The 17,843-nt window shown below is 37.7% G+C and overlaps 1 protein-coding gene across 5 annotated transcripts in view; it reads right to left on the reverse strand.

Annotated features, from left to right (window-relative positions):
* KIFAP3 (kinesin associated protein 3) overlaps positions 1-17,843 on the reverse strand; it is a 175,365-nt gene that overhangs the window by 135,428 nt on the left and 22,094 nt on the right. For all 5 annotated transcript variants that reach the window (XM_063627208.1, XM_063627210.1, XM_063627209.1 and 2 more), the window contains exon 2: positions 7,513-7,644. In XM_063627208.1, the coding sequence (XP_063483278.1) occupies positions 7,513-7,644 (132 nt within the window). The remainder of the gene's footprint in view (positions 1-7,512; positions 7,645-17,843) is intronic.

The following is a 17,843-nucleotide window of genomic DNA, read 5'->3' on the forward strand; positions in this document are numbered from 1 at the left end:
CCAGGAGATTCACTGGGAACCCATTAAGAAACCATTATTAAGAGTTTGGAAACAATTGCCTAGTTACACGGATTCAGGGTACCAGGAAGAGGTATAGAGACATAAAATTAGGTTCAAAGTGAAGAGACAACCTGGTGTCAAAAGACTGTCAAGCAGATGCTCCCATGCAAGGTTCTTTTGAAGAAGAGAAAGATGAACAAGCAGCCACTGTGTAGAATTATTTTGTGTTAAAGATGGCTAATTTTTGTTGGAAGACATCAAGGAATTAGAAGGGCAGGAGTGGAGATCTCAGAGCAATGTCCTGTAAGCTTATTATCCATATGTAGATGATTTCTCCTGAAACCATTCCAGCAGAATGACTTAGATATTATTCCCAGCTATATATTCAACCCCAAAACTGGCTCTCCTGGGGTTCTACAAGCTATGTAATAGCTTTTAATAAATTCTTTTTCTGTTTAAATTTGCTAGAGTGCCTTCTAATGGTTTACAAGAACTCTAGCAATATTCTGTCCCTTTATTTCTTCCTTAATTTATCTGAGGTTTTTTTGGTTCCTACCTTTTAAGTTCTTTAATTTTATTATATTTTTATATCGTTTTAGCTGCACATCAGAAGGCATAGAAAGAAACGTCAATACAGAGAAAAACTCTAAAAAGACCTCTAGTTTGCTTCCAATTGTTTGCAATTATGAGTAAAACTGCTATAAACATTCAAGTGCACCTTTTTGTGTGAACATGTTTTCAACTCATTTGGGTAGATATCTAGAGGCATGAGGAGGGGCCAAGATGGCTTAATAGAAACAGCCTCAGTCTGCAGCTCCCAGTGAGACCAACGTAAAAGGTGGGTGATTTCTGCACTTCCAACTGAGGTACCCAGTTCATCTCACTGGGACTGGTTAGGCAGTGGGTACAACCCATGGAGAGCAAGCAGAAGCGGGGTTGGGGGTGTCGCTTCACCCAGGAAGTGCAAGGAGCTGGGGGACCTCCCTCACTCAGCCAAGGGAAGCTGTGAGGGACTGTGCTACCCGGCCCGGGTACTATGCTTTTCCCACAGTTTTTGCAGTCCGCAGATCAGGAGAATCCTTGGTGAGCCTATACCACCTGGGCCCTGGATTTCAAGCACAAAACTGGGTGGCTGTTTGGGCAGGCACCGAGCTAGCTGCAGGAGGTTTTTCATACCCCAGTGGTGCCTGGAATCCTAGTGAGACAGAACTGTTCACTCTCCTGGAAAGGGGGCTGAAGCCAAGGAGCCAAGTGGTCTCACTCAGTGAGTCCCACTCTTATGGAGCCCAGCAAGCTATGAACCACTGGCTTGAAATTCTCACTGCCAGCACAGCAGTCTGGAGTTGACCTGGGATGATTGAGCTTGGTGGGGAGAGGTGGGTCTGCCATCAGTGAGGCTGTAGTAGGCAGTTTTCCCCAGACAGTGCTAAGAAGACTGGGAGGTTTGGACTGGGTAGAATTCACCACAGTGTGGCAAAGCGGCTGAGGCCAGACTGCTTCTCTATATGCCTCCTCACTGGGCAGGGCATCTATGAAGGAAATGCAGCAGCCTTAGGGGCTTACAGATAAAACTCTCATCTCCCTAGGACAGAGAACCTGGCAGGAGGGGTGGCTGTGGGCACAGCTTCAGCAGACTTAATCTTTCCTGCCTGCTGGCTCTGATAAGAGCAGCTGATCCTGACAAGGGAAATTCTCCCAGCACAGTGCACCGGCTCTGCTAAGGCATAGACTGCCTCCTCAAGTGGGTCCCTGACCCCCATGCCTCCTGACTGGAAGAGACCTCCCAACAGGGGTTGATAGACACCTCATAAAGGAGATCTCTGGCTGGCATCAGGCCAGTGCCCCTCTGGGACAAAGCTTCCAGTGGAAGGAGCAGGCAGCAATCTTTGCTGTTTGGCAGCCTCCACTGGTAATACCCAGGAGGACGGGGTCTGGAGTGGAATTGCAGCACACTGCAGCAGACCTGCAGAAGAGGGGCCTGGCTGTTGATAGAAAAACTAACAAACAGAGAGCAACAACAACAACAACATCAATAAAAAACACCCCCCCCCAAAAAAAAAACCCATCCAAGGGTCATCAGCCTCAAAGATCAAAGGATAAATCCACGGAAATGAGGAAAAACCAGCACAAAAATGCTGAAAATCCCAAAAAACAGAATGCCTCTTTTCCTCCAAATGATCACAAGTCCTCTCCAGCAAGGGCACAAAACTGGATGGAGAATGAGATTGATGAAATGACAGAAGTAGGCATCAGAAGGTGGGTAATAACAAACTCCTCTGAGCTAAAGAAGCATGCTCTAACCCAATACAAGGAAGCTAAGAACCTTGATAAAAGGTTACAGGAACTGATAACTAGAATAACCAGTTTAGAGAGAAATATAAATGACTTGATGGAGCTGAAAAACACAGCATGAAAACTTCGTGAAGCATACACAAGTATCAATAGCCAAATCGATCAAGCAGAAGAAAGAATATTAGAGATTGAAGATCACCTTGCTGAAATAAGGTGTGAAGACAAGATTAGAGAAAAAAGAATGAAAAAGAACAAACAAAGCCTCCAAGAAATATGGGACTATGTGAAAAGACCAAACCTACAATTGATTGGTGTACCTGAAAGTGACAGGGAGAATGGAACCAGGTTGGAAAATACACTTCAGGATATTATCCAGGAGAGCCTCCCGAGCCTAGCAAGACAGGCCAACATTCAAATTCAGGAAATACAGAGAACACCACTAAGATACCCCTCAAGAAGATAAATCCCAAGACACATAATCATCAGATTCTCCAAGGCTGAAACAAAGGAAAAAATGTTAAGGGCAGCCAGAGAGAAAGGTAGGTCAACTACAAAGGGAAGCCCATCAGACTAATAGCGGATCTCTCCGCAGAAATTCTACGAGCCAGAAGAGAGTGGGGACCAATATTCAACATTCTTAAGGAAAATAATTTTTAACACAGAATTTAATATCCAGCCAAACTAAGCTTCATAAGCAAAGGAGAAATAAAAACCTTTCCAGACAAGCAAATGCTGAGGGATTCTGTCACAACCAGGCCTGCCTTAAAAGAGCTCCTGAAGGAAACACTAAATATGGAAAGGAAAAACCAGTACCAGACACTGTAAAAACACACCAAAATATAAAGACCAATGACACTGAAGAAACTACATCAACTAACATGCAAAATAACCAGCTACCAGCATGATGACAGGATCAAATTCACATATAACAATATTAACCTTAAATGTGAATGGGCTAAATGCCTCAGTTGAAAGACACAGACTGGCAAATCGGATAAAGAGTCAAGACCCATTGGTGTGCTGTATTCAGGAGACCTATCTCATGCAAAGACACACTTAGGCTCAAAATAAAGGAATGGAGGAATATTTACCAAGCAAATGGGGAAAAAAAAAAAGCAGGGATTGCAATTCTAGTCTCTGATAAAACAGACTTTAAACCAACAAAGATAAAAAAAGACAAGGCATGATTACATAATGGTAAAGGGTTCAATGCAACAAAAAGACCTAACTCTCCTAAATATATATACACCCAATACAGGACCACTCAGATTCACAAAACAAGTTCTTAGAGACCTACAAAGAGACTTAGATTCCCACACAATAATAGTGGCAGACTTTAATACCCCACTATCAATATTAGACAGATCAACGAGACAGAAAATTAACAAGGATATTCAGGACTTGAATTCAGCTCTGGATCAAGTGTACCTAATAAACATCTACAGAACTCTCTACCCCAAATAAACAGAATATACATTTTTCTAAGTGTCACATGGCACTTATTCTAAAATCGACCACATAACTGGAAGTAAAGCAATCCTTAGCAAATGCAGAAGAACGGAAATCATAAGAAACAATCTCTCAGACCACAGTGCAATCAAATTAGAACTCAGGATTAAGAAACTCATTCAAAACCGCATAACTACATGGAAACTGAACAATCTGGTGCTAAATGACTCCTGGGTAAATAAAAAAATTAAGGCAGAAGTAAAGAAGTTCTTTGAAACCAATGAGAACAAAGAGACAACATATCAGAATCTCTGGGACACAGCTTAAGCAGTGTGTAGAGGGAAATTTATAGCACTAAATGCCCACATCAGAAAGGTGGAAAGATCTGAAATTGACACCCTAATATCAAAATTAAAAGAACTAGAGAAGCAAGAGCAAACAAAGTCAAAAGCTAGCAGAAGACAAGAAATAACAAAGATCAGAGCAGAAATGAAAGAGATAAAGACACAAAAAACTCTTCCAAAAATCAATGAATCTAGGAGCTGTTTTGTCAAAAAAAATTAACAAAATAGACTGCTAGCTAGATTAATAAAGAAGAGAGAAAAATCAAATTGACACAATAAAATATGATAAAGGGGATACCGCCACTGATCCCACAGAAATACAAACTACCATCAGAGAATACTACAAACACCTCGAAGCAAATAAACCAGAAAATCTATAAGAAATGAATAAATTCCTGGACACATACAACCTCCCAAGACTAAACCAGGAAGAAGTTGAATGCCTGAATAGACCAATAAACAAGTTCTGAAATTGGGGCAGTAATAGCCTACCAACCAAAAAAAGAAAAGGCCAGGAACAGATAGATTCACAGCAGAATTCTACCAGAGGTACAAAGAGGAGTGGGTACCATTATTTCTGAAACTATTCCAAACAAGAAAAAAAGAGGGACTCCTCCCTAACTCATTTTATGAGGCCAGCATCATCCTGATACCAAAACCTGGAAGAGACACAACAAAAAAAAGAAAATTTCAGGCCAATTTCCCTGATGAACATCAATGTGAAAATCATCAATAAAATACTGGCAAGCTGAATCCAGCAGCATATCAAAAAGCTTATCCACCATGACCAAGTCGGCTTCATCCCTGGGATGCAAGGCTGGTTCAACATATGCAAATCAATAAACATAATCCATCACATAAACAGAACCAAGGACAAAAACTACATGATTATCTCAATAGATGCAGAAAAGGCCTTCGAAAAAATTCAACATCTTTTTATGTTAAAAACTCTCAATAAACGAGGTACTGATGGAACATGTCTCAAAATAATAAGAGCTATTTATGACAAACCCATAGCCAATACCATATTGAATGGGCAAAAGCTGGAAGGATTCCCTTTGAAACCCATCACAAGACAACGATGCCCTCTCTCACCACTCCTATTCAACACAGTATTGGAAGTTCTGGCCAAGGCAATCAGGAAAGAGAAAGAAGTAAAGGGTATTCAAATACAAAGTGAGGAAGTCAAATTGTCTGTTTGCAGATGACATGATTGTATATTTAGAAAATCCCATCGTGTCAGCCTAAAAACTCCATAAGCTGATAAGCAACTTCAACAAAATTCTCAGTATACAAAATCCATGTACAAAAATCACAAGCATTCCTATTCACCAACAACAGACAAGCAGACAGCCAAATCATGAGCAAACTCCCATTCACAATTGCTACAAAGAAAATGAAACACCTAGGAATACAACTTACAAGGGATGTGAAGGACCTCTTCGAGGAGAACTACAAACCGCTTCTCAAGGAAATAAAAGAGGACACAAACAAATGGAAAAACATCCCATGCTCATGGATAGGAAGAAAAAACTGCTCATGGTTTATAGACTCAATGCTATTCCCATCAAGCTAGCATTGATTTTTTTTCACAGAATTAGGAAAAATACTTTAAATTTCATATGGAACAAAAAAAAAGCCCATATAGCCAAGACAATTCTAAGCAAAAAATAAAACAAAACAAAAAAAACCCAAAGCTGGAGGCATCATGCTACCTGACTTCAAACTATACTACAAGGCTACAGTAACCAAAATAGCATGGTACTGGTATCAAAACAGGGATAAAGACCAATGGAACAGAACAGAGACTCAGAAATAACACCACACATCTACAACCAACTAATCTTAGACAAACCTGACAAAAACAAGCAATGGGGAAAGGATTTCCTATTTAATAAATGGTGCTGGGAAAACTGGCTAGCCATTTGTAGAAAACAGAAACTAGACCCCTTCCTTACACCTTATACAAATGTTAACTCAAGATGGATTAAAGACTTAAATGTAAAACCCAAAGCCATAAAAACCCTAGAAGAAAACCTAGGCAATACCATTCAGGACATAAGCATGGACAAGACTTCATGACTAAAACACCAAAAGCAATTGCAACAAAAGCCAAAATTGACAAATGGGATCTAATTAAACTAAAGAGCCTCTGCACAGCAAAAGAAACTATCATCAGAGTGAACAGGAAACCTACAGAATGGCAGAAAATTTTTTGCAATCTACCCATCTGACAAAGGTCTAATATCCAGAATCTACAAGGAACTTAAACAAATTTACAAGAGAAAAAACAAACAACCCCATCAAATAGTGGGCAAAGGATATGCACAGACACTTCTCAAAAGAAGACATTTATGCGGCCAAGAAACACAGGAAAAAAAGCTCATCATCATTGGTCATTAGAAAAATGCAAATCAAAATCACAATGAGATACAATCTCATGCCAGTTAGAATGGTGATTATTAAAAAGTCAGGAAACAACAGATGCTGCTCAGGCTGTGGAGAAATTGGAATTGGTTTAACTATTATGGAAGACAATGTGGCGATTCCTCAAGGATCTAGAACCAGAAATACCATTTGATCCAGCAATCCCATTACTGGGCATATACCCAAAATATTATAAATCATTCTACTCTAAAGATACATTAACACATAGGTTTATTACAGCACTACTTACAATAGCAAAGACTTGGAACCAACCCAAATGCCTATCAATGATAGACTGGGCCTAAATAAAATGTGGCACATATACACCATGGAATAATATGTAGCCATAAAAAAGAATGAGTTCATGTCCTTTGCAGGGATATGGATGAAGCTAGAAGCCATCATTCTCAACAAACTAACACAGGAACAGAAAACCAAACACCACATGTTCTCACTCATAAATGGGGATTGAACAATGAGAACGCATGGACACAGGGAAGGGAACATCACACATCAGGGCCTGTCAGGGGGTGGGGGGCAAGGGGAGGGAGAGCATTAGGACAAATATCTAATGCATGTAGGGCTTAAAACCTAAATGATGGGTTGATAGGTGCAGCAAACCACCATGGCACACGTATACCTATGTAACACACCTGCGCGTTCTGTGCATGTATCCCAGAACTTAAAGTAAAATAAAAAAAAAAAAACAAACCCAGAAACACATCTTTTATGGTTGATTTCACAAGTTAGTAGTTCATAATCTATTATATTCATTTTCTAAATGGGATAAATTAGAATATATATGTTACAACAGGTTCCTATTAAGCTTACAAAAATCTCATTTTTTTCTAGGATTAATATACTCCATATTTATAGTTTAATATAATCTCTCCTTCACTAAGATGAAGTATGCCTGGAAGAATGCCATAATTAATCACCTATGTGGATCAAAATAATATCAGATTTGTATAAAGTTTATACAGTGTTCACTACTACTTACATTTTTTGACATTCTTTTCGTTCTTCCAACATGGGGTCCCCCATTTCTCCAAGAATGGTAGCTTCCACTTCATAGTGAACAATGAGTGCTTTTTCTGATGGATGTACATCAATATTCCCTCCTTTAACTTTCCTGTAATACAAAATTGAAATGACATAACCAGATTAAAACTCTCAAAGTGGCCATGGTTTTTATCTATTTTTAGGTCTATAACATGTGGGTTGGATTAACATGTGCATCTGAATCAGATTACTCTTGACTTGGGATTAGAGATAACTCTATTTCTCTGTTTTTTATATATATGTGTGTATATATACACACATGTATACACATAAATGTATATATATAACTTTGTCATGCATAAAGTATCTTTATAAATAGCTCTACCTAAGAAAAAAATACATTTACCAAAGAATCATGCATAAGAGCAAGTGAATGAAACATAAACAAGTAAGATGGCTTTGGAGAGGATGACCTCAACTAAAAGTCAGTTATTCAAAATCAAAGACAAACTGCCTTAAAATTTTTATTAAAAGAAAAAGTCAGGCCAGACATGATGGCTCACACCTGTAATCCCAGTGACTTGGGAGACCAACATGAGAGAAATGCTTTAGGTCAGAAGTTTGAGACCAGCCCAGGTAACATAGCAAGACTGTGTTTCTACAAAAAATTTAAAAACTAGCCTGGCATGGTGGCAGTTGTCTGTAGTCCTAGCTAATCGCAGGCTGAGGTGGGAGGATCACTTGAGCCCTCTGATGGTGCCACTGCACTCCAGCCTGGGCAACAGAATGAAACTCTGTCTCGATTTAAAAAAAAAAAATCAACCTGCCCACTAATTACCCCATTAACTGGACCAAAAGACAGGAAGAAATTGTCTATGTTACAATATATGTCATGTATCATCTAACATAATTGTACAAGTTGTAGCATTAGTACCTAAATGAAATCACTGAATCACACCCAAATTACATAACAAAAAAGCATTTACAGGTTAGGTAGGCTGTATAGTCACATATCTCAAATTATAGTGGTTCTATGGAAAGGTTGTATATAGTCTTTCTTCAAGCCCATAAAGTCGCAAAATGAATTCTTAATTGCAGTAAACCAATGATGAATTAATCACTATTTGCCACTTGGCCATTTTAGAAGGTGATAAAGTTGGTTGTGCTGGAAGAGATTAAGCAACAGAAACATGCAACATCTCTCATTCTTTTTTTTTTTTTTTTTTGGAGACGGAGTCTCACTCTGTCACACAGGCTGGAGTGCAGCGGCACGATCTCGGCTCACTGCAAGCTCCGCCTCCCGGGTTCACGCCATTCTCCTGCCTCAGCCTCTCCGAATAGCTGGGACTACAGGCGCCTGCCACCACGCCCGGCTATTTTTTTGTATTTTTAGTAGAGATGCGGTTTCACCGTGGTCTTGATCTCCTGACCTCGTGATCTGCCTGCCTCGGCCTCCCAACGTGCTGGGATTACAAGCGTGAGCCACCGCGCCCAGCCTCTCATTCTTAATCCCAGCTAGCAGTTAGCTGACTAGTGGGGTGTTTTAGCCTGATAAGAAAAAACAAAAATATGACAACACCTTAAATTTAATTCCAATAATTAGAAACTCAAAGCTTTTCTTTCAGTAGGAAATAATACTTTGACTAATTATGCATATTTTTAAAATAATTTTTAACGGATCTGTTCACCAGAATTCCATATGAAAAGGAGATGCACCTGGAGTGATATTAGGGTTATGATTAACAGTCAAGTATAGTGATAGGGTAGGAAATTAAGTACACTAAAGCATAGAGTCTAGGTAGGTCAGCAACTAAAGTGATAGTAAGACATATAGGACAAGTAAAGAATGAAAACAGAAGCCAGGCAGGCCAGCAAAAATCGAGGAATTAGGAAATGAGATATAAATATATATTTAAAAGAATGGTACAGATTCCAAAAGGTAAGATAAATGGATGTATGTACAAAAGCTATAGAAGTCACAGGAAACAAAAGATCTAAGGAAAGCTGAGAAACAGATATAATGTAGCATCACTATCTTAACTACATAAGAAACTATCTTAATTACATAAGGCAAACTAGTTACTTCCTTCCTGATAATATGAAAAGCAATCCCAGTACTGCACTTTTTATAACTGTATCCAGTTAAGGGAAGAAAAGAATAAGAATAAAATATAAATGCAGATCCTTACACTAGCCTCCTAATACCACTTTAAAATGGGTCTTTTACATATTGGCAGCTGGAGGAACTGCATAATTCTTGCCCTCTGTTGTCTCATATCTTGCCTTTCCTTAAAGGAATCAAATAATTAAAAAGGAAAAAAATGAAATGCCTCACCACTCCTTTTTAGTTTTTGTTTGCCTTTTTTTGCTGTGTATGTGTGTTTTAGAGGAGTAAGTTAATTACAATTTATCACAAAATCAACTTATGTTTACTATAGAAAAACTAAAACAGAAATGAGCAAAGAAAAAATAAATTCAAAAACTTACAAGAAGTAATCACTTGTTAACTTTACCACATATACATTCACATATTTTTCTATCTATACTAAATAATATACAAAGAGAGAATGACAGCTATAGTTTTTTTTTTTTTAACAGAAGAGGCTTAAGGGTAGTAATCTAGTAGGGGTGAAACTATCATTTTATCTTAAATGCCGAACTTTCAAGCTGAATAGCATTCACAATGATGTGCAACTATCATTTTATCTTAAATGCTGAACTTTCAAGCTGAATAGCATTCACAATGATGTCAGATATTTAACTATTGGGAGAATTAATTTCCAAACGTTCTACTTGAATTCCATTAATTAGATGAAAAAAATTTAAGCCACTATTAGAAATTAATGAATTTCTATTTGAAGCATCCTATGACACCGATATTAAATTGATACCTTTTGGCTGGTTGCAAATTTCTTCTACTAATACAGCCTTCTCAATAACCTCTCTGCTTCACTTTGTTTTCATACATGTATAAGAAAACTAGAACCAAAAGTGTGCTAAATTGACTTAGAAAAATCATTTTCTTTTAATCTCAATGAGAAGTTATGCTTCACACAGTAATATAAAATATACCTTCTATAACTGCATGTGATAAACTGTCACCTTTCGGGACTGAGTTCTTAATTATTAACTTCTGAAGTACAACCTTATGTTCCTAGATTTCATGTGGTTAGAGATATTATTGTGACCCTTAAGAAAGATAATAAATGCTGATGAACCTTGTGTTGCCACCCATTCATTATCAATTTTCTTGAGAAACCAAAAATGCAGTCCTTAACTTTTCATTAAATAAGAACTTTTAAAAATTATTCTTTTCAAAAGGATTTACTGCAAAATAAAATTGTATCAAATAATAAAATAAAAAACAGTTGTAGATTTATACCATACAGCAAATAACATAGCCATTGTAGGAAGTGTTTGGTCTGCTCTCCATATGCTCTCTGGCAGGATTGCTATGCATCTATTTCCTGCATCTACTTAAAAAATACCTAATATGTAAGTGTCCACAATTCCAAACGACTCTACTAACTGTCAGAGCATATGCATGCATTTCCACAGTTTACAGCATGGGTATGGCACAATAGGCTGCTTAATGGGGAACTCTATTCACTGCTCATATGTCTCATATACTACTAGACAAGACACTAGCAGAAGCTTGAAGTACAAAGTGGAAATCTACCAAATCCTCCATCCCAGCTTGTTTTAATGTAATTACTAATGATACCCCCATAACATTTTTTAAAACTGGGACAAATGCTAAATCAGATGGGTTGAGGGGGGGTATAGGGGAGGAACAGCTGAAAACCAGAACGGTCTAGGGCAAAGAAACAACAAATGATGACCCTAACCAAATCTAATCTTTTCTTGCCTACTCAAAGGTGCTCTTTAGTAATTATTTAGTAGTCCATTCCCATCCACAAATAAACATATGAAAATGTCTCAGGTTTACTGCCCCTGAATGACTACTGGGTACATAATGAAATGAAGGCAGAAATAAACATGTTCTTTGAAACCATGAGAACAAAGACACAACATACCAGAATCTCTGGGACACATTTAAAGCAGTGTGTAGAGGGAAATTTATAGCACTAAATGCCCACAAGAGAAAGCAGGAAAGATCTAAAACTGACACCCTAATATCACAATTAAAAGAACTAGAGAAGCAAGAGCAAACACATTCAAAAGCTAGCAGAAGGCAAGAAATAACTAAGATCGGAGCAGAACTGAAGGAAATAGAGACACAAAAAAAATCCTTCAAAAAAATCAATGAATCCAGGAGCTGGTTTTTTGAAAAGATCAACAAAACTGATAGACCACTAGCAAGACTAATAAAGAAGAAAAGAGAGAAGAATCAAATAGATGCAATAAAAAATGATAAAGGGGATATCACCACTGATCCCACAGAAATACAAACTATCATCAGAGAATACTATTAACACCTCTATGCAAATAAACCAGAGAATCTAGAAGAAATGGATAAATTCCTGGACACATACACCCTCCCAAGACTAAACCAGGAAGAAGTTGAATCTCTGAATAGACCAATAACAGGCTCTGAAATTGAGGCAATAATTAATAACCTACCAACCAAAAAAAAGTCGAGGACCAGATGGATTCACAACCGAATTCTATCGGAGGTACAAAGAGGAGCTGGTACCATTCCTTCTAAACAATTCCAATCAACAGAAAAAGGGGGAATCCTCCCTAACTCATTTTATGAGGCCAGCATCATGCTGATACCAAAGCCTGGCAGAGACACAACAACAAAAGAGAATTTTAGACCAACATCCCTGATGAACATCGATGCAAAAATCCTCAATAAAATACTGGCAAACCAAATCCAACAGCACATCAAAAAGCTTATCCACCATGATCAAGAGGGCTTCACCACTGGGATGCAAGGCTGGTTCAACATACGCAAATCAATAAATGTAATCCATCATATAAACAGAACCAAAGACAAAAACCACATGATTATCTCAACAGATGTAGAAAAGGCCTTCGACAAAATTCAACAACCCTTCATGCTAAAAACTCTCAATAAATTAGGTATTGATAGGACGTATCTCAAAATAGTAAGAGCTATTTACGACAAACCCATAGCCAATATCATAGTGAATGGGCAAAAACTGGAAGCATTCCCTTTGAAAACTGGCACAAGACAGGGATGCCTTCTCTCACCACTCCTATTCAACATAATGTTGGAAGTTCTGGCCAGGGCAATCAGGCAGGAGAAGGAAATAAAGGGTATTCAATTAGGAAAAGAGGAACTCAAATTGTCCCTGTTTGCAGATGACATGATTGCGTATTTAGAAAACCCCATTGTCTCAGCCCAAAAATCTCCTTAAGGTGATAAGCAACTTCAGCAAAGTCTCAGGATACAAAATCCGTGTACAAAAATCACAAGCGTTCCTATATACCAATAACAGACAAACAGAGAGCCAAATCATGAGTGAACTCCCATTCACAATTGCTTCAAAGAGAATAAAATACCTAGGAATCCAACTTACAAGGGATGTGAAGGATCTCTTCAAGGAGAACTACAAACCACTGCTCAATGAAATAAAAGAGGACACAAACAAATGGAAGAACATTCCATGCTCATGGATAGGAAGAATCAATATCGTGAAAATGGCCATACTGCCCAAGGTAATTTACAGATTCAATGCCATCCCCATCAAGCTACCAATGACTTTCTTCACAGAATTGGAAAAAACTACTTTAAAGTTCATATGGAATCAAAAAAGAGCCCTCATTGCCAAGACAATCCTAAGCCAAAAGAGCAAAGCTGGAGGCATCACACTACCTGACTTCAAACTATACTACAAGGCTACAGTAATCAAAATAGCATGGTACTGGTACCAAAATAGAGATATAGACCAATAGAACAGAACAGAGCCCTCAGAAATAATACCACACATCTACAACAATCTCATCTTTGACAAACCTGACAAAAACATACAATAGGGAAAGGATTCCCTATTTAATAAATGGTGCTGGGAAAACTGGCTAGCCAGATGCAGAAAGCTGAAAACTGGATCCCTTCCTTACACCTTACACAAAAATTAATTCAAGGTGGATTAAAGACTTAAATGTTAGACCTAAAACCATAAAAACCCTAGAAGAAAACCTAGGCAATACCATTTAGGACATAGGTGTGGGCAAGGACTTCATGTCTACAACACCAAAAGCAATGGCAACAAAAGCCAGAATTGACAAATGGGATCTAATTAAACTAAAGAGCTTCTGCACAGCAAAAGAAACTACCATCAGAGTGAACAGCAACCTACAGAATGGGAGAAAATTTTTGCAATCTACACATCTGACAAAGGGCTAATATCCAGAATCTACAACTAACTTAAACAAATTTGGAAGAAAAAAATCAAACAACCCCGTCAAAAAGTGGTCGAAGGATATGAACAGACACCTCTCAAAAGACATTTATGCAGCCAACAGACACATGAAAAAATGCTCATCATCACTGGCCATCAGAGAAATGCAAATCAAAACCACAATGAGATACCATCTCACACTAGTTAGAATGGCGATCATGAAAAAGTCAGGAAACAACAGGTGCTGGAGAGGATGTGGAGAAATAGGAACACTTTTACACTGTTGGTGGGACTTTAAACTAGTTCAACCATGTGGAAGACAGTGTGGCGATTCCTCAAGGATTTAGAACTAGAAATACCATTTGACCCAGCCATCCCATTACTGGGTATATACCCAAAGGATTATAAATCATGCTGCTATAAAGACACATGCACACATGTTTATTGAGGCACTATTCACAATAGCAAAGACTTGGAACCAACCCAAATGTCTATCAATGATAGACTGGATTAAGAAAATGTGGCACATATACACCATGGAATACTATGCAGCCATAAAAAGGATGTGTTCATGTCCTTTGTAGGGACAGGGATGAAGCTGGAAACCATCATTCTCAGCAAACTATCACAAGGACAGAAAACCAAACACCGCATGTTCTCACTCATAGGTAGGAACTGAACAATGAGAACACTTGGACACAGGATGGGGAACATCACACATGGGGGCCTGTCGTGGGGTTGGGGGAGTGGGGAGGGATAGCATTAGGAGATATACCTAATGTAAATGACGAGTTAATGGGTACAGCACACCAACATGGCACATGTATACATATGTAACAAACCTGCACATTGTGCACATGTACCCTAGAACTTGAAGTATAATTTAAAAAAGAGTAAAATAAATAAATAAAATAAAACCACAATGAGATACCATCAAAAAAAAAGAAAAAGAAAATGTCTCAGGTTAAAAGGCAAAAAAAAAAAAAAAAAAAACCCACCCCCCCAAACCCTACATTGCTTAATGCCACTGTTGCTTAACACCATGATATTAATCCTATTAACACTGCTTTTCATTGTTACAAAACTCCTTTTGTGTTTGGTTTTTTCATTTTTTTAAAAAAACAGACCCAAAGCTTACAAAACTTCTTTTGTTTTGATAGTCATTCTGATTAGTCTACTCACATGTGAACCCATTCCAATTTGACTTTGGCTCTAAACTCTACTCCTACCCTACCAAAAAAGCTCTGGTCAAGGTCATCAATTTCCTCCATGTTCTAAATATTTAAAGTTTTCACATTTTTGTCTTTGATTTATCTGTATATTATTTTTGTATTTTATGGGGATAAATTTTAATGTTTTTCCATAGAAACAACCAATTGTATCAGCAGGTTTTGCTGTGTCTTTTAAACTTTTTTTGCTTTTTTTTTTTTTTTTTGGTACAAGTCATAGTCAAGCACATTTTGCATCTTGAACCAGTATGTACCTACTACACACATAAATGAAACAAAAAAATTCATGAAATCATGCCTATTCTTATCATGTGAAAAACACTCTATCCTATTCATAACCCACTGATACATTGTGACCCTACAGCTTAGAAATAAAAATTTATTTATAGTCTTTTTTTTTTTTTTTTTTAACCACTGGTTGGCAATGTTACATCTTTGCAAAGATGGGAATAAAACCACCTTTGCAAAAATTATAACAGTGAGAGAAATCTAACCTTACCCCATCTTGCTTCCAACCTCACATGCCACCTGCCTCTATCGACTCTAAAACAAAAATGATAACAATCCCTTCCCAAAAATAGCCCTGAAACCACCTTTGTAAGACTAATGAAAGGCCCCAATATTAGAATTATGGGAGGGACCTAAATTCTGCTAAGCCAGTTAAACGATAACCAGCCATTGTTCCCTAGTTTGCCTTTCTATAATAATCTACTGCTCCAGAGGTCACAAGATTTGTATCTTCCCCAATTGCTCTGATAGATAACAACACTATTGTCAAAACCTAAGATTAGTCTTTGAGATATTTTTCAGACTTTTGTATTCTGGCCACTGACTGACTCCACCTGGACCTGTGACTCACACCACTGAACTAATTCAACTGGCTCTGTGATCCCCACCCAGGAACTGACTCAGCACAAGAAGATAGCTAAACCTGCTATAATATCATCCCCAAGTCAATCAATCAATATCTCCCATTTTCTAGCCCCCTGCCCTTCAAACTGTCCTTGAAAAACCCTAACTTCCAAGTTTTGGGGGAGGCTTGTGTAACGCTCCCACCCTGCTGCTTGGCTAGCCCTGCAATTATTAAACTCTTACTCTACTGCAATAGTGCTGTCACAGTGAGTTGTTTTTTTCTCTGTAGTGGGCAAGAATAACCCACAGGCGATTACATCACATGTCTGTCTATTTCTAGGCTTTTCATTTTATTCAGTTTACTGAGCTATTTTTATATCAATACCTGAGGGAAGTGTTCCCAACCTGGCTCTTCCATATTTTTCTCAGTATTGCGGGACCTTTGCCCGTCCACTTAAAAATTTAAAATTGTGTTTCAAATTCATTAAAATCCCTTTTGGGATAATGACTGACATAATGAATTTTCAGATTAAGGCATCTATCCATGAAAATGATAAATCTACTTAAGATTTAATTTTCTTTTAATGAAATGATATAAATTTCTCTAGAAAGGTGATGCCCATTATTTATTATTAGATTTATTCCCAAGTACCTTTTATTGTTATTTGCATTTGTAAATAACATTTTTGCTAACAACATTTAACCAACTATATCAAAATTCAATTTGGGGGTGGGAGGTATATAGATGTTATATCCAGCAACGGTTGCTTAACACCTTGATATTAATGCCAATAGCTTGAACATTATTTTAGGTTTTCTCTACAGACTAACATATAATTTGTGAATAATATCAGTTTCATTTCTTCTCTTCCTATCTTTATACATTTTCTATTTCTTATCTTACTACCTGTTTAGGACTCCTGGTGAAATGTTGAGGTGGTTACATAGGTATCCTTGGATCATCCTTAATGTGAAGGGAAATGTTTCTAAAGTTTCCTCATTTATTGATATTATTTTATTTTTTGAGAAAGAGTCTCACTCTGTCACCTAGGCTGAAGTGCAGTGGTGTGATCACAGCTCAATGCAGCTCACTCCCAGGCTCAGGCAATCCTCCTACCTCCGCCTTCCAAGTAGCTGGGACTACAGGCATGCACCACCATGCCCGACTAAGTTTTGTATTTTTTATAGAGATGGGGTTTCAACATATTGCCCAGGCTAGGCCTGAACTCCTGGGCTCAAGTGATCCACCAGCCTCAGCCTCCCAAAGTGCTGGGATGACAGGCATGAGCCACCACACCTGGCTAGTTTCCTCATTTAATATGTTTATATCATAATTCCCTTTTATTTATGGCTTTAGTTTTTTCCTTAAATCATGAATGTGTAGTGAATGTCATCAAATGTTTTTCTGCATCCATTGGAGGATCATGTATTGTTCTTCTTTAATTCATAAATATACTACATCAAATTCATTAAATACATAAAACCATACGTATATTCTTAGAATAAGCATAACTTGTTAATGCTGTCTTAAAGCACTGTTAGATTAAATTTGCATCCTTGCTCATTCAGCCTGCAATTTTCCTTTCTAATGTCCTTTTTCTGACTTTCATATGGAGATTATTCTAAAATCTTAATATAAATTAGTTGAGGAGTATCCTTTCTTTCTAGACTTCTTGGAAGAGTTGTATATAATTGGAAGCATCTGCTTCCCAAAAATTTTGTAGAATTTGACTTTAAAACTGTCTGGATGTAGCAGATTTTATCAGTATGAAATACTCCTCTGTAGTTTTTACAGTATACGTTTTCTTAAAGCCTATTTTATCTGACATTAATATGGTCATTTTAGCATTCTTATGCTTACTGTTTGATTGCATCCATTTACCATTAACTTACCACATCTATACTTAAAAGTATAT

The sequence above is a fragment of the Symphalangus syndactylus genome, chromosome 12 (assembly GCF_028878055.3).
Source record: "Symphalangus syndactylus isolate Jambi chromosome 12, NHGRI_mSymSyn1-v2.1_pri, whole genome shotgun sequence".
Taxonomy (NCBI): Eukaryota; Metazoa; Chordata; class Mammalia; order Primates; family Hylobatidae; genus Symphalangus; species Symphalangus syndactylus.